Here is a 27,732-nt window from a genome sequence, read left to right on the forward strand (position 1 = left end):
TACATGGGAAATACAATAAAAGTCATTCACACTGAATACCCTAACCCTGCAATATTTCAGCAGACAATGATGATAAAAATATTGATACCAGTACAACTTTAATGATTTGTTAATAAAATGACCAAAGACAGGAGACATTGGGTTGAACTAAAAAGAAAGTATAAAGTGTTAATAGAATGACAGAATCACACAGAGTCACAGAATGGTAGGGGTCGGAAGGGACCTTCAGAGTTCATCTAGTCCCACAGGGGATTGCCAAAGCAGGGTCACCTACAGCAGGTTGCACAGAATCACGTCCAGGCGAATTTTTAATATCTCCAGAGAAGGGGACTCCACAACCTCCCTGGGCAGCCTGTGCCAGTGCTCTGTCACCCTCACCATAAAGAAGTTTCTCCTCATGTTGAGATGGAATTTCCTGTGTTCCAGCTTGTGCCCGTTGCCCCTTGTCCTGTGGCTGGGAACCACTGAAAAGAGTCAGTCCCCATCCTCTTGACACCCGCCCTTTAGATATTTATAATCATTGATAAGATCCCCTCTCAGTCTTTTCTTCTCCAGGCTAAACAGACCCAGGTCTCTCAGCCTTTCCTCATAACAGAGGTGCTCCATTCCCTTGATCATAATAGAGTTCCTAATTGGTTAATGTTGAGACAAACCTTATTTAATAGTGCTGTTAATGAGTTTCACACACACACAAAAAAATAGTTTTAATGCATTTTACTGGTGCCTAAACATTAGGATGTAATGTAGATGGACAAAACACTACATTGAAGCATCTGCTGGGAAGAAGTGGTTGATGCTAAAATGAGAGTATCATAGAACAGAGATCTAGATGTTGATGGTGTCATGTGTCTGCTAGAAAAGGAATATGTCATCTCTATAAGCTGAAGTTTTCTAAAGAAAGGAATACATACTAATTTGTACAATTCAGAATGTCTACAGTCATTATATAAACAAGTGCAGAAAAGTGCTACTGTGCTGACTAGAAGCACGGAGATCTAAACTGAGAAAAAGTTAAAAGGGATCAGCTTATTTTACTTATTAAAAAAAAGTATTATTGTTCCTTATAAAATGACCTGTCTTTCCTGTCTTTAAAATCTTGTTTCCTATTGATCTTCCAGTTGTTCAGGATATTCAGCAAAGGTGTTGAAGTTCAGTAGGTGTTCATCTCTTCATGCTATATAACCTCTTGATAGATGTAAAGAATAAGAAATTCAAAATTTAAACCTCCCTATTAATTGCCCCAAATCTGATAGACTGAGAATAGCATTTAATGACAAGAGAAAACTGCAAAACTTAAAGAAAAATTGTGTTGCTAAGAGCTATGCCTTGCCCTCAAAGCAATAGAGGTCAGTATTAGTATGATGGATATATAAAAGATAGTGAGTGCTCACATGAGAATTATTGTCTGTCTCAATTTTCACTGTCACCAGGTAAAAAAAATATATATCTTCTAACAGGATAGTTAAACAGGACACTCCGCCGGATTATTTCCGATGACATTAACATTATGCCAACTTTCTACCAAATCAGGCTGTGCTGAAGAGATTCCTTTTCACATTTGTGATGCAGTTAGCAAAGGTTATTTCTGAAGTAAATTTAAGTGGATTCTGTGACCATAAACAAAATGTGATAAAAGAATTCTTCCAAAATGTATAGCCTGTCATTCAAAACTACAGGTGTTTTGAATGTCATTTAATATCTTTCTGCTACAGTGTTTGTGAATTCCTAGATGGGACACAATTCTTTTTGCATCTTAGTCTTCAGGATAGCATGCTCAGCTAACACAATTTAGGTATTTCTGGATCATACTTGAAGGCAAAGAAGATTGTACATATCTGAAAGGGTCTCTCATGCCAAAGGGATACTGAAGTCTGCCAAACTGTCTTTGGATCATGTGTTAACATAAGAGGGAAATATCACTTTTTCAGTCTCTCCCTGGTATGGCAAGTATCTGAAGAAAAGTTGGCATCCCTGGAAGTTAAAATACCTTTAGATGAAAGCTGATCTGAACTCTCAAAACCTCCTGTGCTACTACTGATTGTTAATTCAGTTTGTATTCGCCACCCCCAGTCTCATTTCTCACCATAGTCCCTTGAACCAGGCAACCTAATGACCTTTGGGTGCCTTCATACAATGGAGTTTTCTAGCTGCCTTCATGTAAGTCCTTCTGGGTGTTGCCCAAGCAAGGAGACTTGCAGCTGGCTATAAATCTCTTGGGCAACAAATGCAAAAATGCAAAACATAAAAGTGGAATGAAAATTAAAAACAAGCATGCGTTAAAGTTAGTGACAATTTAAATCAAGAGTATGCTTGAAACCATATGTTCAAAATTGTGTGTACATATGCAAAAGAAAACAATGCCTGTTCTGCGTGTAGTTACATTTTGTTGAACTCAGAGATGTTATACTGATCTATAGCCAACGTAAGCGGAAACAGAAGCGAGGCCAGTGGATATTCCAGTAAGTATAAAAAGAAAGAGAGAGCATCTTAAGTCACTGAGAGAAATTAATCAAAATCAAATTAGCATTAACATTCCCTAGCCTTGCTAACATAAAAAAAGATATTAAAACTTTGATAATCTTACAAGTTCACAGAAAAGCTTCTTTTCTGTTGTGAGGAGTGTTTAGTGTTCGAGGTATTGACCTGATCATTTATCTTTAAAGTCTTCTACAATTTTTCAGGCACAATAATGTTGTTCCTTGGAATTTTCTTATCTTTCCTTCCTACAGAAAATTTGATGTGTTTTCTATTCAACAGTGGAGTAGTGTCTTTACTGCTGATATTCCATACATTTTTACCAAATTTGTTTGTGCTTATGTATTTTAACAGTTCATTCCCTTACATGCTATGTAACAATGATAACAGTGGCTTGACCTAACAAGCTAGCTCTTTTCAACTAGAAGACTTTTGAAAAAATTGTAAATCAAACAAAAGTATGCTATTCTAAATATTTATATGAACACAGCTTTTTTAAGACCTACAGTAGAAAACATGGGGAAACATATGAAGAGTCAGCTAATATTATATACAGTATAGCAAACACGTTAAATTTAGAAGTATGCACATAATAGTAATATATAAAAACACACTGTTTTCCTTTACGTGTCTGAAAATTCACACAGTGTGGCTTTAGGCAAATATGTGCCGACATCAGATTTGCTCATAAAAAATCAATTAAATATCCATATTGTCATAGTTATTTGTTCTTCATTTTGCCTGGGAACCAAGTAAAAAATATATACTAAACAACACAAGAAGCGTGTTGATGAATTTGGTCCAAAACACTGTGTAGAGACAAATCCCTTTGAAAACGGTCATATTTTGTAACCATTTTACAATGAACTCATCTCTGCTATTATGCCACTATCTCTGTTAGAGCTATGCTACCACCAGCTTGAAGCAAAGTGAATCCATTTGGTGTTTTTTGCACTGAAAATAAGTCCTACTCATGCGTTCAGTTTTTGTTTTCAGCTGTAAATGGAAAAGCAGAAACAGGTCTATTGACGGGATATGCACTGGAAGGGAACAACTTCCCACCCAGCTCTGCAGCCAGTGCCCCGACCTGTCCTTTGACTCTGCTGCGGGTCTGCAGGCCAGACTGGGACGTGCAGCTGCCTGACTTACCGCAAGCAGAGCAAATTTGCCTCAACAGCAAAGAGACAAAGCAAATAGCTGAGCATATATATGTGTGTGAACGGACTTTATCTTAAGTTCATATAAGGCAGATTTATCCACAATGTCCGGAATGGTAAAGGTCCTGTTGAATGCTAGTTTTAGTCCTTAAAAATATTATGGGCAGGGGAAAAAAAAATTTAAAAAAATAATAAAAACAAAGACTATAGAGAAAGACCCTCATTTTGCAACCTGGAAGCTGGATAACAAAATGGAAGTTTGTTGTCTTGTTGACTTAATAGTCACGAGACTGCCCTACATACTGTCTGATGTGGGACTGTTCTCATTTTGGAAAACTTTAAAATTTCTTAACAGGTCTGATTTTCAAGAGCTGTGGATTCTGTAGCTCCTGAGAGAAGAGCATTGTAGCTTTTACATCCTGATTACTAGTCATCTTTGAAAATGAAATCTTTGTATGGATTTTCAATTACACTAAACACCCACCTGTCCCGCTGAAGTCAGGGGGAGATGTCACACCCTCTGTGAAAGTCAGATTTTACATTTTTCTCCTAACACACTTCTATGCTTTGAATTTACAGCAGCCTCCTGACTTCAAACAATGTATATTAAGTGGAAAAGAAATAAAAAACTTGCTTCAAAACGACTGTTAAACTGTGATTTTTCTACTGGTGATTAAACAAAGGGTTTCAATGTACATGTTTTATGTGAAATAATACAAGGTCTATACATTAATCATTTGGATAAGTTTCTAGTATGATTTATATGAGGTGGCACATGCTCTATATTTTACCCGTCATCATATTGAACCTCAGTGGAGAGTGATTTTGTTGCTAATAAATTATACAGGACATTGTAAGGCATTTTCAACAAATTTCAGATTTTAGTTTTAATTTTAAAAATTAGTGTTGTTAGATCATAGAATCATAGAATCATAGAATTGTCTAGGTTGGAAGAGACCCTTGGGATCATCGAGTCCAACCATCTACCCTACTTTACAAAGTTCTCCCCTACACTATATCCCCCAACACCACATCTAAACATCTCTTAAACACATCCAGAGATGGTGACCCAACCACCTCCCTGGGCAGTCTATTCCAATGCCCAACCACCCTTTCTGTGAAAAATTCTTTCCTAATGTTCAGTCTAAACTTACCCTGTTGGAGCTTGATGCCATTCCCTCTTGTTCTGTCATTAATTACCTGTGAGAAGGGACCAGCACCAACCTCTCTACAGTGTCCTTTCAAATAGTTGTAGAGAGTGATGAGGTCTCCTCTCAGCCTCTTCCTCCTCAAACTAAACAGTCCCAGCTCCTTCAGCCGCTCTTCATATGATTTGTCTGCTAGGCCCTTCACCAGTTTCGTTGCCCTCCTCTGCACTCGCTCCAGCACCTCGATATCTCTCTTGTATTGAGGTGCCCAGGATGTTTCCATACATTCTCTACCACAATGGGACACAATGGGCTGTAACATAACAAGATCTTTTCAGTTCAGGAAAGGTCTTCACTTGCTAAGAGGAATTGACTCTCTTGGTTTAACAACCAGAAGAAGGTGTCAAGTGTCTTGGCTTTCCCATGGGTGGAGCTTAGGATACACCACTGCATATCATCACTGTCCCTTTGCACATCAGGTTGTGTGACCAGGGCTGGTCTCTTAAGAAAGAAAAAAAAAAAAATGGCCACTTTGGAAATGGATTGATTCCATCACTCTAGGTTGAGCAGTGTCAATTTACAGCAGCTATGAAATTAGCCCATCATTTAACTGCCACAAAAAATAAAATTTCTGGACAGCAATGAGATGAGTAACCTGAGAGACCACTGCATATTTACCTATCTGTATTAGTGTGAAAGATTCTGATAAGTATCTTATGAACACTGAAGCTGCCTCAGGTCCTGGTTTTAATATTGGTTATACTTAGATTTCCCAAGTGTCTAAAGGTACATCAGCGGCCATTGGTGTACCTTGGGTTTTCCACTGGATGAGAACAAAATTAATGCCGTCACTGAGCCCTCTGATTGCCAGCTAGCTCTATTCATTGATGTCTGTAAAAAGATGTTGAGATTCTGAGTACAAAACGTTATAGAAGTATGAATCACGGAATCACAGAATCACGGGATCACAGAGTTTTCAGAGTTGGAAGGGACCTCTAGAGATCATCTAGTCCAACTCCCCTGCTAAAGCAGGATTGCCTAGAGCACATTACTCAGGACTGCATCCAGGCGGGTCTGGAAAACCTCCAGAGAAGGGGACTCCACAACCTCCCTGGGCAGCCTGTGCCAGTGCTCTGTCACCCTCACCGTAAAGAAGTATTTCCATGTATTTGAACAAAACTTCCTGTGTTCTAACTTGTGCCCATTACCCCTTGTCCTGTCACTGGGAACCATTGAAAAGAGCCTGGCTCCATCCTCCTTCAACCCACCCTTTAGATACTTGTACGCCATAATAAGGTCACCCCTCAGCCTTCTCTTCTCCAGGCTAGAGTCCCAGCTCTCTCAGCCTTTCCTCATAAGGCAGATGCTCCAAGCCCTTTATCATTTCGCTGGACTCGCTCCAGCAGTTCACAGTATCACAGTATCACAGTATGCTAGGGATTGGAAGGGACCTCAAAAGATCATCTAGCCCAATCCCCCTGTCGGAGCAGGAACACCTAGATGAGGTTGCACAGGAAGGTGTCCAGGCGAGTTTTGAATGTCTCCAGAGAAGGAGACTCCACAACCTCCCTGGGCAGCCTGTTCCAGTGCTCTGTCACCCTCACTGAGAAGAAGTTTCTTCTCAAATTTAAGTGGAACCTCTTGTGTTCCAGCTTGAATCCATTACCCCTTGTCCTATCACTGGTCGCTACTGAGAATAGCCTGGCTCCATCCTCATGACATTCCCCCTTTATATATTTATAAACGCTAATAAGATCACGTCATGGATAATTTATTATCTACGAGGACGCCCAGATCCTTCTCCTCAGAACTACTTCCCAGCAGGTCCGCCCCTAACCTATACTGGTGTCAATAATTGTTGACATTCTTTAAAAAATGAATGCGAGACTGTAAAGCAAGCATGGATTCTCTATCAGTATTAGAGAGAGCTATAATAGATATATGCACTGAACTTATGGCACAAACACTTCTTTCCTAATGCCAGAAATTAAACCAGCAGAGTTTGATATGCAGTCTTGATTGCCTGAAATTCCTCAAAGTTCTGTCTTTGACATCACTATGGCTGGGATTTCATCCTAGGTGCTTTATTTATATCTGAAAATGTAAAGAAACTGTTGTTCATAATTTGAAACATAATCATTATAACATTTTCCTCTCAAGTTTGTCAGTAATTCTGTAAATTTGGTTGCAAGCTAAAAATCTTGTAAATGTTTATTGCAATTGCATTTCACCTGTACTAACAACAGGTATGTTCCTGCTCCACTGCATGTTGTGTTTCATATACATTATTCAGTCATGATGAATTGTGAAGGACAAGTTGTTTAATTCTGATGTTTTTCTCTGCGCTCTGAAATTAAAATAAATATCAAACAAATTTCTTACTTGTTTCTAGGTGGTAATACTATAGCCTAACTTCTGGATTTAGAAATTTTTTAGAAATTTAGAAATTTTCATCCATACGCAAGCAAAATCCCAAAGGAAGACAATAACAGTAAAATGTTGTTTGGATAGTATATCTTTAATAAACAACCATTTTGCAAAAAGCACTATACAAAAGAATCACAGACACTTGAATTTCCTCATTTGTTAGCAAAGATACCACAAGCTAAAAAATATGAGCAGGTTAAAAATTCACGCAAAGAGAGTTTGTTTATGGGGAGGGACAATCAAATCGCTCATATAATTTTTTAAATTTCATCTAGCCACCTCCACAATAAGACTTCTTGTCAGCATGTTGCAGTGTAGAAACACAAAGGTAAAATATACATGGGCTTGGTGAGCGGCATACAGTATTAAAAGGCATCATCAGCAGAAGGTGCCAGAGGGATGACATACAGCCCTATCAGCAAGTCATGCAGCTCCACCAAGTTCAGAAAAAAAGAACCCCTGGTTTTCAGATCATTTCTGCAACATCCAGATATGCATTTCTAGCATATCACTAAACAAAACAGTGGAATATTATCATGTGTTCAGCACAGATCTACTGTTTTGTTTTACAACATACTTGGTATAAGAGCTTTTTCTTAAGCAGTTTGATGATTTCTTTTTCCTTTAGCATGAACTAAATCAGCCAGCTAAAAAATATTTTTCTTAATTAAACCAGAAAACCAGGGCAGTGGAAGAAAAGCTACAAATAGTTCTGTTTGAACTCAGACGTCTCTCGTTCAGAGGGGACAGTTTGCATGATCTTTTCTGTATCAACAACATTCCACATGCATATTCTCTCTATCTTCTTCAGGGAAAAAAAAAAAAAAAAAAAGGAACTGCAGAAGCAACCGCTCCCAGATAAACGGGAGGATACCAATGCAGTGCATCCCTCTTCCCCTCTTCTAACATCTCCACTGTGCCTGTACACAGATATTACACTTAGGCTTCTCCTTCACATCCCAAGATAATACTGGAACTTGATTCTACTTTCACTCAAGTCAGCCCTAAGGCAGTCACTTTGTAGCAGTCTGCTGATTTTCTCTTTATCAGCAGAAAAATGCTTTCCAGTGAGATCTCTTTCACTTTATGCAAAGCTCAATTTTTTAAAATAAAAGGAAGATTAATTTATGAATAGACAGATAGATAAGAAAGAGACAGCACACTTTAACCAAGACTTCTGACATTTTGGCTGAAAAGCAAAACATTTTGGTTTGCAGATATTGTCCTCTGTCATGTGGCTACTTTTACCTGACATCTCAAGCCCTCAGGTTGGGAGGTCTCTAATTAGGTTAAGTCTGCCACGTAGCAATTCTGTCATACATATATCTCACGGAAATATCAAAATAATCTGCAGAACATGTCAACAAAAAGGATTTTTCTATTTTAAAACATTTCAGAAAAAGAAGCCAAAACATTTCCTGGCTGGCTTCAGCAAAAGAAAACCAAAAAACACAAATGTCCCCTGAAAATACAGGGCAGATCAATTCCAAGATTAGATTTGAATTAAGATAATCTGCCTGATGAGTTTGAATGTTCCTGTTCAACAGGTATCTCCTTGTTCTTTGGTGTTTGGAGGGTCTGGAGAGACGAATGCTGCCAATAGGCAAAGATGCGTTTATGATCCTTTTGACGTGAACAAAAAAAGGAAATACTGAAAATGTCTTTATAAAATTGTTCTCATGAGACTTACATCCCACTTTCAGGCCTGAGGAGCGCTGGGAGAAGGCTGTGGACATAATAAAAGCTGAACACAGAATCCTATCCTCAAATGAACAAAAAAATCTGAGCTTGTCTGCTTCTCACAGACTGGGCTTGAGTCTTCTTTCAGCTGCAGCAGATTGACATTGGCATCACTCCACTGATGCCGTTGACATGATTTCTGACTGTCGTTCCAGATCTTTCTAAAAGCGGTCTTGTTTGTATTATACAGCCACCACTGCACACAGCGTTAGCTGGTATCTTTCTAGGCATGCAGAGAAAAAAACTGTCTGGGGATAGAGACCTTACTATCATCTCAGTTCTTGATGTGGTACCCCGCAAATTTATGCTGACACAATGCAGCGATTGTGGAGCATATTGTGAGGAAGCACACAATCTGTTTTCTGCCTCTGCTTTTCTATAAATAACAGACTTCAGTCTCTGTGGGTGCCAGGCTAGCGTTTTGCAACGTACCCGTCCATCCCTTTAAAATTCCTCCTGACCATCTGGGAATTTCCTGTCCCGCCAAACAGCTTTTGTCCGGACAGAGCTGAGGTCTGTTTCTTACCATTAAGAAACCCCCTTACATTAGGGCAGAGATGTTTTGAAGTAGTTGAATCCAGACAGCCAGTGCCAAAAAGTAGACCTGGAACTTCTGCCACCCCGAAAGTGCCAGGGGAAGGAGGAGGTGAGGGCTCAGCTTCAGCTGGGTGGGCCCGAGGTTGGGAAATGCCCCTTCCTGAACAGGAACTGAGGCCACATGTTTACCGCTGATTCACTGTGAGCTGCATCAGGCCAAGCTCCGCAGGAATTTGTTAGCATCACACTCTGGGTGAGAGTAGAGAGACTTTTTTTCAGTTTCTAACCCTCTCAAGGCTATTTAATGATAATGGTTTGAGTTTGTGCAATGTGTTGAAAACCTCCTTTGGGTTCATGTTCCCATTGGAAAAGACTGTTTTTTCTAGTCATACTTTTTGGTAAGGGCTCACTCTAGCAACACCTGGGAAACATGTGATAGCTATACAAGACTAAGCCTGATCCACTCTGATAGAAAAAATACCAAATGACTCTGACTTAAAATATGAAGCTGTCTCACAATATAACGCTTGTATTGCATTATGATTAATATTCTAAAAATAATCTTGCTGCAGTTTTCTTATAGTCTTTCAGAAAGATTTTACTATGGAAGTGAAAACAAGACAGCATTCAAAACCACACTCACATAAATCACACTGAGGTGTCATCTTGAACCTTAAGAAGAATGAAAATGGGAAATTTACCCTAAAACACATTTCCAGTTTTCCATTACGGTGAGTTATAACCCAGAGAAGAACACCAAGGTTAATTCTAGTGACAAAGGACCAAAGAGTTTTGACTGTAATTTCAGGAGCTCTGCATGATTTTGGCAGCAAAATAATGAATAAAAATGTTGAAGTATTTTTTAAAAATGCACAAAAAGGAAAAGGATGTCACACTTGGTTTGTATTTTACAAATCAAGAATTCATGTCGCATCTTCATACCCATAACAGTACAATAAAAAAATTTCAGTCTTGCTTAATCCTGTTTCTAGGAAATACCCCAGGGGGTCAGTGGCCAAATTACTAGATGTTTCCAAGATGTGTAGGAGTGTTAAATTCTGGATCAAGGAACTTTTTTTCAGTTTGGCTGGTGTTTTTTTTTTTTTTTTTTTTTCCATTTCTAGGGTTCCTAATGCTTTTTTTTTTTTTCAGGGAGCACTGGGAGGCATTAAGGTAGAAGGTAACAACCGCTGCTTTTTTGGCTTACTGGTTCAGCGTTAAAGAAATACAATCAGTAATCCTAGCTTTAGGAACTTGAATTCCAGACAAATTCTTTTATTTCTGTCTGTCTTTAATTTTATAACTCTTTTAATGTTGGTACATCCATTACACTTTAAAAGTCAATACATAAATATAATGTATAATCACTCAAATACATAATTTATTCAGTTACTGCATACATAACAATAATGAAATATTTTTATGTTTTTAAGACTTGTGGTGGCCAGTACAGCATGTGCCATCATGGTCATCATACATCGTAAAGGTACATACATAAAAAGGTATCTAAGGTCATACGGTCCCCTAGGTGAACTGTGCAAACAATTATAATTCACTTTTTTTTGATGCTTTGAACTGTTGTGACATTGTTCTCTATAGGACAGCTTCTATAGGAAGTCTCTGGATATCCCATTCTCACCCACTTATCCAAAAGTATAAAGAAGATATGTATAAAGAAGATATGTGTTTAGAGTAACAGAACAGTTCCCACTTGGTTTTCACTTTTCTGTTGAAGTCTACTGAAAAGTAACTACATGCTTTCTGAAAAGAAAATAATTTCTTTTATAGGGGTGAAGCTTGTAGTGTGCCAGATGTTTCTTGGAAATTTCTGACTACCATCAACTCGAAACAAGACCCTTGGCGCTTTCGGGGTCAAGCACCTAGATCTTGCAAAATCTAAAGCTGGCAAATTTGGGCAAAAGCCTTTCTAGGATTTCTGACCTCTAGCTCATCACAGGCTCTCCATGGTGCTTGCTCAATGCTAGTACGTTATTTCTTCACTTAATGGTCAAGTATATGCAGCAAACACAAGCATTACTTTTGAGGTTGTCATTGAGAGTTGCAAGAGCGTTCCTGATAAGAGAGTGATGTGCTGGTGACCACCTGCACTGCCACACATGGCAACATTTCAGCCGGAGTCATCTGCATTTCAGGTACTTCAATAACCAGCAAAATTTGGAGGCTCCATGTTTTCCGCATTAAAACATGTTGCTGAACACCTTATTTGCCTCACACTCCTGTATGCTTCTTAAATTTAGAAAGATAATTTTTCTGTTCTTTTTCTTTTTTTTAAAAAAAAAGTCTTATTTTAGAAAAAATCTTCCTCAGCTATCATGAGGGATTTTTTTTTCAGCAGACTGTAATACTACTAAAACACGTAGTATTATGATCTTTATAGGGCCACACAGCCAGCAATAGTTTACAGCTACATTGTTTCAGGGCATTTTACTGAACATAGTGCTGTACGCCAGAGTAATTTTTCAGACTTTTCTGTCACTGCAGGGCAACTTATCTTATTGTGTGTGCTTTAGTGTGTGCTTTAGTGACATGTTGATACCTTGGGCAGCACAAAAATTTACGGATTACAACAGCAACCTTCACCCTTCCTGTCAGAATTTTAATGAAAATCCTCTATCAACCTCAAATAGACAAACTTCTTGCTCTGGAGCACCACTCCCACATCCCACCTTATATTTTGCCTTCCCCATCTTTCTCCAGGTCCCTTATGCTTTCTCTGAGATGACCCTTTCCAAGAGGTAACAGTCCGCAGTTACAAACTCATCTTCAGTTTCCTTGGGAGTTACCTGTCCCATAACTATTTTATGGAATTAAAAAATCATTAAAAAAAAAAAAAAACCAAAACAAAAAACTGGGAAAAGCTACATATATTCTTATTGCATTTACAGTTTACCCAACCCCCAAACTCATCACAGATATTTCACATAGTTTACCCAAGCATTACATTGTGTCTTTAGAGCAGTGTTGTAAACATGCATCGACGTGCAAGCATTTTGCCAGTGAGGTGAGATGCAGAAACTCAGCTAATACCTTAGTTTCAGGGAAGTCAGTGGAGTGTGAAACAAAGCCAGCTTTCTCAGCAAAGCTCAGCTAATGAGGGTTTGAAATCACTCATTCAACAGTACACTTCTCAGTTGCCGACAGAGCATATCTTTGTACAGTGGCTGGCACAATGGCTCATCAAGCAGATAAAACTGTAAAAATGTATGTTTTACCAATGATTTTTTAATTCATTCTGCTGTAATCACCCTTCACGTGTAATGATAACCGTTTGGTACCTGGCAAACTCCTCTTGCCTTGTGTTGCTCTGCAAATATAGTTTTCTTGCTTATACTTCCCGGCATAACACTCTCGTATTGTAACAGGTACAAATAATTCTTTAACAACTGACACGAAGGCAGAGGCCATAACAGTTGAGCTGTACGATGTCACAGAGGTAAACAATGTCACAGGAATATACAGAAGGATATTTATTGCATCAGCCAGAATTCTTGGAAAAGCCAAGAGATCAAACTGGATCATTCAAGAAAAATGTGAAGAGAAACAACCTTAATCATCGCCTCTGTAGTTAACAGGCTAAAGTGATAAAGAATTTTGCAGTCCATATCTCCTCTGCACAAAAATAGTAACACAGAAAAACTTTCTAGCAGAGCATTGATGGCCTTTCCCATTAACAGGATAGAAGTGACGCAGGAAAGATAGGTGGCCCTTGACCATTTATCTCTACTATGGTAAGTCACACACAGAGTGAAGTATGAAGTTTTAGCCAAGGAACAAAGGGGAATAGTTCATTCAGGAAGAGATTAGGTCATCTCTTTGAGCAATTTTCCCTCTAAGCAGATCCTCAAAATTCCAGGCACAGCACCAAAGGCATCATGGTTTGGGGGCTGCCCGTTACTGTGTTGACTTGCTGATGTGGCCTAGAAGGCCACAGGAATTTCCTGATGAATTAAGACTGTAGAGGGTAAATATTTAACTATGACACAAATAAATATACTTAATACTTAAACGATAATGGCAGTGATCCTAAATCCTCATTTCAGCTACTTTTATCTACATATGAATGCCCAACTTTCAAAGACTGTAGCAGTCTTCATTGAGTCCTTTGGTGTTGAAGAAGACTTCAGAGAACCAGCTTGTACATAAAGTGTTTCTGTGAGATTTCAGAAATATCAAGTCATTTCTACACAGGTTTTGCATAGAAAATATTGGGGTTTAGGAGAACTAATGGTCTGATAGTGATAGGGGTGATAGGGAGATAATTATCTGAAGATCCTTGCCTTCTTGCAACACAAACATGTGACTCAGAAGAGAGAAAAGAAAGGCACGTAAATGATCCTATTATTCACCCTCACTGTTACGGACACACTGAGATGAGGGGAGAGTTCTAAAAAAGAAATTTATTTAGTACAATTCTCTTTTCTGCAAAAGACTTCTGCATGAGAACTAAAACTCCCAGAAGATAATGATTGCTAAAGCTATTCAAAGCCGAACATACAAAAGTGAAAATCATCACATTTAAATAGAGCAATAGGTTGTTTAATTCAAATTCAAAATTCATTCAATACAATGCTTAGAAAATAATTTATAAAATCATAATTTAACAACTACATTATTTTTCCTAAATCTCCACTGTGCAAGACCATATTTGCAGACAAGAGATTCAAAAGAAAAATAAACTTTTATAAGCATAGGCTGACAACTTTAAAACATTCATAAATAATACAATCCAAAGGGCAGGCAGGTCTAGCAGAATCCTGTAGATAAATGTAAAAGCATCTCTAGAGATTGTACTAGGAGTGCTCCTTTGATTTTTGTGGGTATTTAAAATGTGTTCTGTGGATTTGGAGTGTATTAAAGGTCGAAAATTAAAATACCTCTCAAAATAGTAAATTTACACATTGAGAAGCAGATTTTTTTCACCTACAGTCAGGAAGTAAGAACCCCACTTCGAAGGCTGGAGACCCTTTGAGAGTGACCGAAAGTTTGTTGTAACATTTAAAATAGTGGGCAGGAGCACTCAAATGACACTGGTGTTTTTTGCTTTGAAACCCTTCAAGTTGCATCTGCAGGCTTAGGCTGGTGTGGATCGCAGATGAGGATACTAAAAGCGTGGCCTGCTAAATAATATTATCCCTAACCCAAAAGTTTTGTAACATAGATAGTATCTTTCAAGAAAATCCTCTTGCACACAGAAAGCCTTTGAAGGAAGTTTAGATGTGAAAGAAGGCAGGAGCAGTCTATAAATGGCATATCAGCCTGCAGCAGAAATAGTTTTTAGATTCAAAATTGATTAGTACCAATCTGATCAACTGTGCTGTAGTGTGAAAGAAGCCATGCTGTCAAAATGAGACAAATTACCTTCTAAGGTTGTCTGCTCGTACTCTTAGTTTTCTCCCACAGTTCTCTAGTCTTGACTTAATTTCCTGGCGAAGACGCTTAGAGATTATCCTATCTCTGGGGTAATCTCTCAAGCCTGTTTGCCAGCTTGGTACAGAGGGAGGAGAAAGAATGCCAGGACCCAGATCCTCAGGCAGAACAGAGTCAGAAGGGAATTCTGCTAGCTGGAACAAGTGGATTTTTGTTGTTCCCATACATTCCTATTACAGAAGGAACGCCTGGTACATTATTTGCATCAAGACAACTAGACAAAACGTGACAAATGCCAAAATTTTATTCCAACAAATAAAAATTCCCAGAAGATTTGATGAAAAATTATAATCATATAGTCATGCCAAGTCCTATTAAAGAAGCAGATGCCATGCATGTGTAATGCAGATTCAGGTTTGTCTAGCAACACATGCACATGTAAGGACAGATGGGATCGGGAATACAAAGGTCCACTATTTTTTCCAGAATATATGACAACTCGTGCTTCATATACTTTCTGGAAAGAACAAAAGCAAAGGCACACTTATAGTTTATCAGCAACACAGTATGGGTGATTGTTCACACCGAATTAATACATGTACATTAAACAAGGTTTCTTCTTGCTACCAACTCTTCTAGTTTTTTGAGCCAACAGGTTAATTCCAGAACAACAGATTGACAGCAGGTAAGTAGGTATAAAACAGAAGAAGGGATTTAAGACATAACACTCAGAAACAGATTTCCATGTAGCTTAACACCAAACACTCCAAAAATCTGAATGCATATATGTGTGTATGTGCATGAATATACGTGTGCACACACCCACGCACCAGGGCGAGGTGTCCAAGGGAAACGAATTCTACAGACTCCTTACAGAATTTTTGGTCAGCCAATTTTTACTTATGTATCTTCAACCCAGATTTTCACACTGCAAGAACATATCTGCACTTTCAGCCTATTTCTCTCTCTTTTAAGACAGGAATAGTAACACAGATCCTATGGCTGACCATGTACTACCATGTAACAGACATTTAAAGTACCTTTGCTAAAGACACACCTACTCCACCATAAAACTAGCATAATTCTCTAACTGTTACCTTTTTCTTCCTGGATATTTTTTTCTTTTTTTTTGTTTTTTTCATTTCTGCACCTACAAGCTAGTCAAGGGAATATAAAAAATTTCTTTCAGCTCCATGGCCTAGAATACTGATTTTCGATATGACTTCCTCTGACAGATTATAAAATTATCTTAATCCATTCTTTTTTATTTGGTTGGTTTGTTTTAATTCCGAAAGAAAACCATTTTTAGAAATGTAGAATAGTGCAACTTGAACATCTTTCCAGCTGACCCTATACCTGTCTTGCTTTGACTGTCTGTACCCATATGTTTGCTCAATGCTGAGCGTAGCCCCACTGTTAGGTCTTGTTTAGACAAGGAAGTTGCACCAGTTTGACTTGCATCAGTTCTAAACAGGGATAATTAAACTGGTGTAAGTCCCAGGGTAGACTTCTTATCCCAATTTAGGAGCGACTTACAATGTTTTAGATTAATGTGATTCCTAACTAAGGTAATGAAAAGCAAAGCTTGATCTCTGTGCAAGAACATTAATGAGTATGTAGTGCAAATGTGCAATAATTTATGGCATTTTTACATTATCCTTGCAAGTGAATATTCACCACCCTGGTCTTTCATAACACTCTCTAAAATATGCACATGTGGTTACACAAGAATAACCTTGTGTTAAAATACAGCTTGTTTCATAAGAAAAAGAACCCTTCCTATGAAATATGAAACTATTTCAATTTCCTTTTCCTGATCAAACTTCAACCCTTTAACATGAGAGGAAATCCTTATGCTACTGGGAAGACTTTTACACCAGGGCTGTTTATTCAAGACACTTGAGCTGCTGGTGCCGAAGATGATGTTCACAGCTAAAACCATGATACTGGTTCTAGAAGGTCTTCATTTACTAGCGTTTCCTTGTTTGCATCTTATTGCAAATACAGAGAATAGGATTGAACTAAGCTGAAGTGTAAACTGAGATGAATACAAGCCATTCATTAAATAGTTTCACCTTTCAAGGATATGCCTGTAATAAACCACACAAGTGAGCCCAGTTTTGATAGTGACAAGGTTATACAAAATGGCTGGTAATAACAGCTTTGAAAAACTAGCCATTCCTCACTGGTCTTCCTGAGAATCCGTACAAGACTAAGCTACAGTCTTATTCAGCTTAGATGAATACAGGTTGGAGCAGCAGCTGCTCAATGGGTTTTAAGAACACGGCAATAATGAGGATCATTCTCACTGTTAGCAGGACTTATATAATACATGGCAACCTGAAAAATATACTTGGCATTATAGAATCGTATTCATTGTATTTATCTGCATATTTTTTATACATTATTTTAGTTACTCATTTTAAAACTAATGATGTTCCAAGAGTTTTTTTAATCTCACATAATTTTCTTAGACTTTGAATGTATTATTATCATACATAAACTGTTAATAGCACAAAATACCTTCCACCAGAAAGACTCCAAAAGCAACACAGAAAATAACATACTAAGCCTCCCAACAGCCTTATGAAATTGAGTAGTAGTACTATAGCTGTGTTAGAAAAGGGAAACAGGAATACGTAAAGTTTACAATTTCCTTGTAGTCACAAGGGAAGTCTATGCTACAGCCATGGACAGAAGTAAAGCTTAAATCCATGCCACTTAACTGAAGCATTTAAATCAGGGAGCAAGCTGCTCAGGGTTACCCTGGAGTCAATGAAGAGAAACAGAAACTTCCCTGGGACAGCTCAGATGGGTAGCTCTTCCTCTGGGCTTGCTACTGTCTCTAGACACAGCACTGAGAGAGCCCCCACAGCAAAGAAAAACCTATCTTGGGCATCTCTGGGTTTTGGCCAGAAGTTTGGGTGGGATGATGCAGGCCTGAAATACCCAGCTCTATACTTTTCCCACATGGATTCTCTTTTTTTTTTTTTTTCCAAGGCACCCAGCACTGTGAAGTAGAGATTGCTTCCAAACCACAGAAGCAAATGGGAACAATGAGTTCTCAGCACCCTCAAAATGACACGCCATTTACTTTATATCAGTTTCATTTAGAAAAGCTCTCAGTACTCCAAATGAGATCTCCCACTGGGCATGTTGGTTGGACAGTTCTGATGACTAATAAATGTAATATTTTATTGTTACCAGAAAGTTCCTAATTACAGCTGTCATCACTGAAAATAAACACATTCAGGTTCTACTGCACATTATGATAAAGCCTTCTGTCCAAGCATGGGAAATATTTTTTTAAGTAATTTTCTACCAAATGTAGCAACATGTGAGACTGTTCTTCAGTCTACTTCTCTGATTCTTCTGCGTCTTAAAAAAAAATGCCAAATAGGTTATTCCCTAATAATGTAAAGCTTTCAGGCATTTCCACATGTGAAGTCTTGCCTCTCTGTTGTGGGTACCTCAGAATATCCCAAGAACTTCAGAAATTTGATTAATAAAGCTTTGAAATGCACCCATATTATTGACCAAGAGATTTTTTGGAGGTAAATAAGGAATTTTGGTTTTACACTCAAACATGAATTTTCTTAGAACCAGTTTGTTTCTATGAACTTATTTTTGCTCCTTAAATATATATACTTGCCCACTGAGTAGGACATGCTCTATAAGTAATCCCACTAATTTGAATCCTATCATTTGTTTCGCAGCTTGTTTGTGGGAACTGCACTTCAAATATCACTAGGATGAGTGTCTGCTTTGGATATGAAAATTCATTGAATCCAAAGCAAAAAGGAGCACCTAGAATAGTAAACAGCTTCTGGGTCTAGGCAAGAAATCCAGGTTCAAGCTGGATGCCAAATAAGAGGCTAGTGGCCAGTTTTGGATAAAGCATTCTCACTGTGTGCTTTTAGCCCTGGTCCACCTTGAAAAACTAAAGATTTACTGGAAAGTCATTCCTTGCACAACCCTGTTAGCAATGTTCATAGAAGCAGAATGGCACATTCCAAATCTTATGACCTGCTTTTATTTGTGAAGATTAACAGGAGTTCATCATGGATCTCCGGGTTGCAGCTAACATACACAAATATTATGCGGACTTTAGGGTCACATGTTACATTACAAAATGCCCAGTGAGACGTAATCATAAATAAAATGGAATTTTTACTGTTTCTTGTAATAGTTCAACTAGGGAAACTTGGCTTCTTAACGTGACAAAATCTTACACACACTATGGACACATATATCTTTATATTAATAAAAATTTGTCTCACAGGATATTATGACAACTCTTTAGATCTGTCCTCTTCAGTGCAGGCTCTGTCACCCTTTCACACAGCTTCACAGCAAGAGTGACATGTAAGGAATTTTCCCATCTTCAGCAAACTATATAAAATCCAAGGTAAAATCCAACCACTCCACACACATAAGCATATCATTGCTACTTAATTGCAGTGGTAGGCCCTGCTGGTGAAGACCGCAGAGAGGGGCAGACTTCCAATGGAGCCACAGCACACAGTGACAGACATCAGTTTTTTCAAAAGCCAGTTTCTTCTGTATGATGACTGGTGCCCCTCAAAACCTGGATTCCTTACACATTTAAAACCCAAGTGAGAACTTGTGATGCTACTTCTGCAAAGTAAAGAAGTCAACAGAGAGCATGAAGAATACCATAGACAAATAACTTATCGAAACCACGGTAAGAATAAACTTTAGACTATCAAAAGGCTACAGATATCCCAGAAAAAGTCTTCATAATTTCTTTCTTTAATGACTGAATCTGGCTCATCATTTTATACTTCTGTTAGAGCTGATGACACCACAAGGACTTTGAAGGGAAAGGGAAATGAGTCGAAGCTTCTTTGTTTGGTTTAAGTCTAGTGGTGCCATCAATATTTCTGAAGAAAAGGGAAAAAAAAAAAGATCTAAGTTTGGATACTGGCTGACCAGAATGATTGTGGTTCACCTTCCACTCAAACTTGTACATCTGTGTTAGCTTCTTATAGTATACTATCATTAAGCATTCATTGTAAACTTTTATAGGGTTCTGCTTAGGTAATGATCAGAAAAAAAAGAAAGAGTGGATCATGTAAAACTCACTTGTCACTGTAATAACAATTATTACAACTACTTGGACTGAGGGGTAAGTATATGAAACACTCATCTACACAGCTATCCTGAACGTGTACCGAGTCTGTCGGTACCTTAAATTCAGCAATCTAACAGAAAGTTCCCAAGAAGACATGATGATAACATTTCATGTAACTCCTCTTTGGCAATACTTAGACACTGCAATTAAATACCAAACAGTATCACGTGTGCCAGTCAGTTACTGCAAGAAAGAAAATGTGATGAACTGTTTGTTTTGAACTATTAGTATAAACATATTGCAGAAATGAAACCCAAGCTTAAACAATGGGGAAAGTTATCCGGTATTAAAATAAACAGTTCTAGGAAAATCTCTAAAAATGTTTACCAAGTCATCTTCTTCCGAGCAGTTTCTGCGCAGAGCGTTTTGCCATGTCCCTGGTTTGCCAACCAATCCCGGTTACGCTGACTATAGATATGCAAATGCTAATGGACAAGGCTGGGATTTAATTGCCTGGAATTGGGTCCCCAAGTAAGAGCATTTTTATCTGCAATCAAGCTTTTAGGTCATCAAAGAAGCACGTTTGGTTTTAAGCATAGAAATCTTGCCTTTTTTTTTTTTATAAAGAATACTTGTTTTTCTTCTAGAAGTCTGCCAGTTTAGATATCAAGGAAAAACATTTTTAAATTAAATTAAATACTACAGAGTTAAGCAAACCATAATTCTTACAAATGTTCTTAATAAATACTCTTTCAATATTTTGGAGGTTAGCATTTGTGCTGAGAAAATAATTCACCCTGCCAAACATTGCCTATGTACAATTTTAATGAAAGTTATATATATTACCTGAAGTAATAAATGTATTTCCTTTATGTAAGTCAGAATATATCTCCAATTCTTAAACATTATTTCTTATTATAACTATTCACTTCCAGTCAGAGGTCTATAGCCATTAGTTATTCTTTACTTTGTTCACAGCAGGTGCATTGTAAAATGCTGTTTAGTGTAGCAGCAGTTATATCTGATATTAAAAATCTGGGGGGGGGATAAATGCAGAGTATAAAAATGAGATGTGAGATATCTACATAATATATTCATCACACTTAAGCATTATGCTTGTTTTGAAAGGAAATGAGTTATGGCTGAGATCCTTTGTAATGGCAACAGCAACAAAGCAAATTCAGTATTCAGAGATGCTATAATGGAGCTGCATCAGCCTCATTTGTTCAGAGCGAGCCGTACTCCATCACACAGAGAAACGGGTCTTTTCATTCCAGGGAAAACTGACACATGGGGATACGTGCACAATCCCAGTTTTATGTAAACCCCTGGGAGCAGAGGGCTGGGGGTTGGGAAGGAAAGGAGGAGGGGGATGGTTCTGCCCATAGCCAGTTTTGCAATCACTGCAGAAGAAAACAGTCCTCAAATATAAACCTCTTTCATTGGGCTTCCTACCTGTTTATTCACTTCCCTCCAAAGTGTGAGAGGACTAACCCTAACTCAGACATTCACACTCCAGAGACTCATATTTCTTCATGTTCAGCTCACAGTGAAACAGTGATCTTAGTTCAGTCTCTAGTGGACAAACACAGAATAAGTAAGGTCTTATAAGCATGATTCAGCAGGCAATTTGCTTAAGTAAAATCCTGTGTGCATAGACACAGATAACAACTTTCCCCTTTTTAGTGCTTGCCTCAGCCTCTCAAGGTACAGTAAAATGATTTCTTAAGAAATGTTTTCCTCTACAAAATACAACCCCTCGTTTCCAGCCTTTTATTCCCCAAAGCAGACCAAGATATTAAAAAATGAGGGAAGTAGTCTAAAAAGGAAATGCTTGGTTATATTTTCTTTTATAGTCACATGTTTACTGGACAGAGTCTTTTCTCTCTTACTAGAGCCAGATACGCAAAGAGCACAATTAATTTACCAAGAGATCAGGAAACTCTCCCTAAAGGGTTTAGTAGGGTTAGGGGGATGGGGACAGCTGTATATGCTTTTTAACATATTTCTGTCTTGTATGCTGTCTGGATGAAAAAAAACTCTGCGATGAGATAGGCAACATAACTGTTTATCTGAAGTTTTAGCGCACCTAGTAGAGTCTTCACTAAAGTTTTGTTGATGTTCATTCTTACTATGAACTTGTGCTAGAGTTAAATCATGTATCTCTCAAATGGGTACATACAGAAGTATTCTTGTGTCATCGTACATGACAAGTTGCATCACTCAATTGCTCAATTTTCTAAGTTTTGCCAGATCAAAATGCCAGTGTGAGAATGGGAATATTAAAAATAACTATATACAAAGACTGTTTGTTTATTTATTTTGGCTGGTCAGCTATCCCAAGGCATTTTCACTACCAAGGCACGGACAAGATCCTGCAAGGTATGTAATTTTACAAGTGAGTAATCCTGTTAAGGTGAATGAGACTGCTCATACGGGTGAAATTATTCACATATTTAAGTCTTTTTAGGCCCAAACTTCAGCTCAAACATAAAATACTGAAAAGTTCATCAGAAGTTTAGAGCTATTGCACAAATTCTTAAAAATAATTACTTCTGCTAAGTCACTGCAACACCTTCAAACCCATTTTTCCCTTTCTATGAAAGAATGCACATATACACACACAAATTCAAACAGGCTGTTTCAAGTCCAGTGTAATCTATACAGTTAAAAAGTTTTACTGCAATGTTTTAGGAGTGTGACTGCCTATATACTTTCTTATTGCTTTCCAGCAATTAGCTGGGTAGAATAGTATTACAGGATCTACTTATGAAGGAACAATTATATTCTCAACCCAGTGCCTTTAAATGCTGCGTTTTTTAAATGTTCCCTTTTGCTGTCAGAGTAACAGGTATCCTGCATGACATCTGATCTGAAGCTGTGAACTATAAGTAGAGTTTATAGGAATACTTAGTAAGTTCTGTCAGTAGAATCTCTGGAGGATTTTTGTGTTCTCTGGCTCACAAACATCCATGGTCTCTTGAGAAAAAGCTTTAAGAAGTTGCATCTTTCAGTAAAGTGAGGAAAATTCTGCTCCCAAGAGCAATGTCACTAAGAAGAGTGCACTCTGGCTGAAACATTTCTCCCCTACACAGCCACGAACTAGATCAATCCTTATTACCTCAGTTCTCACAGAAACTAATGAAAACTTTGAACAGCATAAGCATCACCAAAAAAATCCATTTAGTGAGAAATGAAAAAAAGAAACACTTACTTTTTGCAGCCACTGAGTGTAATTTTCCATCACATGTTCCAGATGTTGCAGTTTCTGGGAAGAGAAATCCTGTTCCACGTGAGGAGCATCTCTCTGAAGAGCGTTTGTGTTGTACTGGTCTGTCGTGCTTTCACGACAGTTCCCGTCCTGTTCTGGCAGAATGAAAGTATAGGTGCACTGCCCATGCTGAATCCGGTTAAATCTTCTCCCACTGGCTTCTGGACCCCGACGCTGGTTATTACAGCCTATATGAGCAAGAATCGCTGCCAGGAAAGCAAAGGAAAGGAAAACTGACATGTTATTACTACTTTCCTTTCTTACTTTAAGAAAAACTTTTTCTTCCTCTTTCTGTAAATTTGTTCTTAATTTCCCTTAAAGTCTTAGGAAACAGGACTGGAGGAGCGCACTTTAGTAATCGAGCTTGGATAAACTTATTCTTTTAATTTCACTATGAGGATAGCTTTCTTAGTTAAAATTGGGAATATTTATTGCATAGTAGTTAAGATTTATTGTTTCCTCTCTGTTGCAGTCCAGCATGTAGCCTGCTTTAGTCAGCTGCATATGCATATCCCAGTCTCTTTCCCCTACACTATCTGCTGCAGAACTGCTATTTTCTCTCAGACTTCAGTGAGTTTTATTAAGGTTGCACTTTCAAGCCAAGCTGGAAGCAAGCAGCCTTTCACAAGATGACTTGACAGGAATGCGTGTATGAGTGCGCCCCTATGCTGAGGATGGCTGATGGCTCGGTACAGAGGGATCATCTTACAAATTGGCTGGATGCATGACCTCAATCATGCATGGCTTTCCAGCCCCTATTGCATACAACTGCTAAGGGCTTTTGACGAATTCACATAAGTTTAATAAGTAAGGCAGTCCACCTTAATACACTTCATATGTTCACACTGACCTATTAAAATGTAGATAAAGTGTAGAAGTTTGTTGTAATCCCTCTGTAAATATACAAAGCACTGAAATTAAAAATACTTTCAGTTCTGCGCTGCTCAGTATCTATTAAAGAATTCTAAGTCAGGCGAATGAGACTTATGGGAAAAAAGTTCCGTTTAACCCTCACATGCTTCAGCTACTTTGCTAACAGTTGTGTTTCTTTAGCAGAGTTTGCAGAGAGTTTTTTTACAGCATATAATGAAATTAAGGTTGCCAAATACTAATGGGAAACGGCAGTTCAGAAGGATAATAATTTTTTATGTCTGGCATCTAAGCTAAGGTAAATAATTATAAAACAGTGAGGGATGGTGGCTGAGCTATTCCAGATTGTCTTCTGTACTACTGTGCAGTTTTTACATGCAAAGCACTGCTTCGAATTTGCAAGTCTGTATGGGCTATATAGACACCTCTCGTCATACATAGAGACTTTCTTGGGTGCAGCTTCCTCGGAAAAAGATTGTGGTAACTCTTTAAGAAACTATCTTATACTTAAATAATGCCTTTGGTATTTGCTAGAGACAACTCGAAAACGCACAGATTAGAAACAGGATTGGAATATTCCTGAAATACAGAGGAATTTGGATCTTAGTTCCTGCTCCAGTGTTTGTTGTTGCTACATAAATATCAGCCAACATTTGTGCAGACCACTTTGCATAATTTTTCCCACGAAAGTAAGTAGTCTTCTAAATGGCAATAGCACGTCATTATAAAAAACAACCTGCAAGGTTTTTACCCACAAGGAAACCTACCTGCAAGAATACGGAGTGCAAGCACCGTCAGTGCTCACGCAATTGCCACCTGTATCACGGCTACAATTTCATTCTAAAAGAACTGCCTGGAATATTTAACCATGCATCTGACCTGCTCCTGAGGAAGCTATTCCTACTCAAAACTGGGGGTGGAGTCTTTTCTTCTTGCATCTGGAAAGAAACCACTTCATTTGAGCCAATAAGAAACATCCCTGTATTAATAAGGAGAAACGGTAATTTCATCTTGCTTTAAAATGTCTGTGTGTCCAATATAGAGAGAGAAAAAAAGGAAAGAACATGAAGCAAAGAGCAAAGTGTCAATGCTACTGTTGTTTTTAGCAAAATCAGAACATCCTTCCATCTCTGAACTGTTCAGCCTACTTTTGCACTCTTTTCTTTTTCTGCCTCTGAAAAGCAGCTTCTTACAGGTTGCTTTCTTGCTTTCATACAGCGTTTCTCATAATTCTCAGTCATCACCAGAACTAGTTCTGCTGTGGTTTATTACACTGTCTTTACAATTATTGTACAAAGCAACTGTAAGATATTTGCTCACATAAGATCAGAGAACTTCAGTCAGGAAGAAGGCTGTAGGATCAGACTCCGAGCTGAAGGGTTAGCATAAAACCAGCTATTCCTTATGAGACAAAGCAAAAATACCAAGAGCGCTAGCATGGTAACAATACTTGCTTCTTTTAAAAGTAAAAAGAGAACTTTATGAAAGGGCCTCAGAGCAGCTAAAAGGGCAATAGCAAAGGTGGGTGTACAAAGGTTTCCTAGATTTTCAGTTCATATTTTAAAATGCTGCTGTTTACACAAATGCCTCATTCACTTTCTGCAGAGTATTTAATTATTCTCATGCCAACATGGAAAAGTGAAACCGTAAATTTACAGTTGATGTTTTTCAGATGAGAAAAGACTTCACAGAAGAGCAGGCTAACTTTGTTGCTATTGCATAGCCTCTTCCCACTGGCTTAAGGTGACCCTGTTCCTGAGGGGTAACACCCATACAGACGTTCAAGAAGTGCACAGTGTTATCAGCCACCTTTAGCATTTCCTCATTTGTCTCCAGCTTAGTTCCCTGTCACAGCAACTGCCTCTCAAAGCCAGATTCAACCCTGACCCCAAGCCCCAAACTGATGGGTCACGGGCACCACATAATGGTCAGGAGCCACAGTGGGGAGACCTGGCAGAGCCATGCAGCAGCCAGAGCATCTCCTTCCAGCACACTGCACTATAGGTTTCCTTACTAGAGAGAACCAAGTCACCCCACTCACTCAGTGACCACGTACTGCCACATCTGTGTTGTGGGAGTAGCGCACCTGAGGCATCTTGTGTGCCTGACCACATTGAGATCTCACAAAGAGGTGAGGAAGGGATGGCAGGAGCCTGGGGGAAGCCCAGGAGCCATTCTGTCCCACTCCCGGTTGGAGCCTGTCTAACCCAAGGGGAGGCAGAGAAAGGGACAGATGAATCTTGCTGGGATGCACTTAAATCTTTGCTAGGCCCCAGAGTGAGTGCTGAAATGGCAGCCGCTCTGGCAGCTGCACTGAACGAAGCAGACTTTGGGGCTGCTCTTGCTGATGCCAGAGCCTGAGCTAGCCAGCAAGGTCCCTAACTGGAAGCACAGACACCCCCAATCCTGCGACACAGGGATCACTAAGGTCAGCTTGCTGTTCCCCCAAACACACAGCAAAGTTGTTTTGACAAGGACATTGGACCAGCCAGGCCAGGTTCCGTTCACATTCTTCCCCGGCACGCTCACGGATCCATGCGTACACAGGCAGAAGGGCAACAACAAATAGAGAAAAAAAGTTTGTTTCCAGATCTACAGCCACTTAATTCCACAGTGCAATTTTCTAAGGAATTCCATTTTATCTAAGGTAAGCAGGTTCAGAAATAAGAAGAGGTTTTATTTTAAAAGTTCCCTATTTATATTAAGATATTCGCTTTTTCCTTCCCAAAACCAAACCAATGAACCAACCAATGAAACAAAGTATCTTGACCCAAAAGTTTCAATGGTTTGGTGTCTTCTACCCTATTTGATAAATGCACAGTTTATTATCCCAGTACCACGTGTTCTATGTGACCTGTCCCGGCTTTTTAAGACCTAAAAATTTCAGTAAGGTGAGGTAAAAACTAGTTCTCAAAGTTCAGTCAAAGTCACTGTGGTATTTCTGCAGGATCTTACATTATATACTACAGATATAAGCTAAATGATTTGTCCGGGATTGCACAGAAAATTGTTGGCTCAGGCAGAAACTGAGTAGGGGCACGGATGTGTTTAAGACTTTATTTTCCTAAGACCACTTCCTCCAACGCAATGGCTGGTTTCACATTCCCTGAACTCTTCCTTCTGTGTAACAGGGAAGGGATGGATCCAGAGGCTTCCTTCCCAGACCATGCAAAGTCTCATATACATTGTTTATTTAGTAGCTATACAAAATTCTGTAGCTCATTATGTAATCAATCCTACAAGGCAAAATAAATGGGAGTTCAATGTCCAGATAAAGGTTACATTCACATGATATCAGTTCCCACATATCTAGCGTTAAAATAATTTAAAGGTTTTTGTCACAGAACCATATGCATGCTCAGAGTTCAAATACAAATTCTAGGAAAGCAAAATTTATTTCTGTTTCTTTACATTTCTGCTGCAATATGTGTTACTGCTGCAGATGAGTTGCAGTAAGGTTGCATCATGTCACACACTGTAACTGGAGTTACTCCAACTCAACTTCCTCATTGTATAAGGGAAGTCACTGCAGAATGGCCCCTAAGTATAGGTACAAGCAACAGGCTTTTATCTCTAGGTAAACCAATGCTGTAGAGTAAGACACAAAATGTTTGCTCTTAATGT

General features: G+C 38.6%; 1 protein-coding gene across 1 annotated transcript in view; it reads right to left on the bottom strand.

Annotated features, from left to right (window-relative positions):
• The window catches only part of ANGPT1 (angiopoietin 1), a gene marked incomplete at both ends in the record, with an annotated part of 165,004 nt that extends 141,526 nt beyond the window's left edge, over window positions 1–23,478 (bottom strand). The window contains one exon of the mRNA XM_082499585.1: window positions 23,182–23,478. Coding sequence (XP_082355711.1) covers window positions 23,182–23,478 — 297 coding nt within the window. The remainder of the gene's footprint in view (window positions 1–23,181) is intronic.
• Window positions 23,479–27,732: the final 4,254 nt, after the last annotated feature.

This window comes from Vanellus vanellus, assembly GCF_965231255.1.
Source record: "Vanellus vanellus genome assembly, chromosome: 2".
Classification (NCBI taxonomy): Eukaryota; Metazoa; Chordata; class Aves; order Charadriiformes; family Charadriidae; genus Vanellus; species Vanellus vanellus.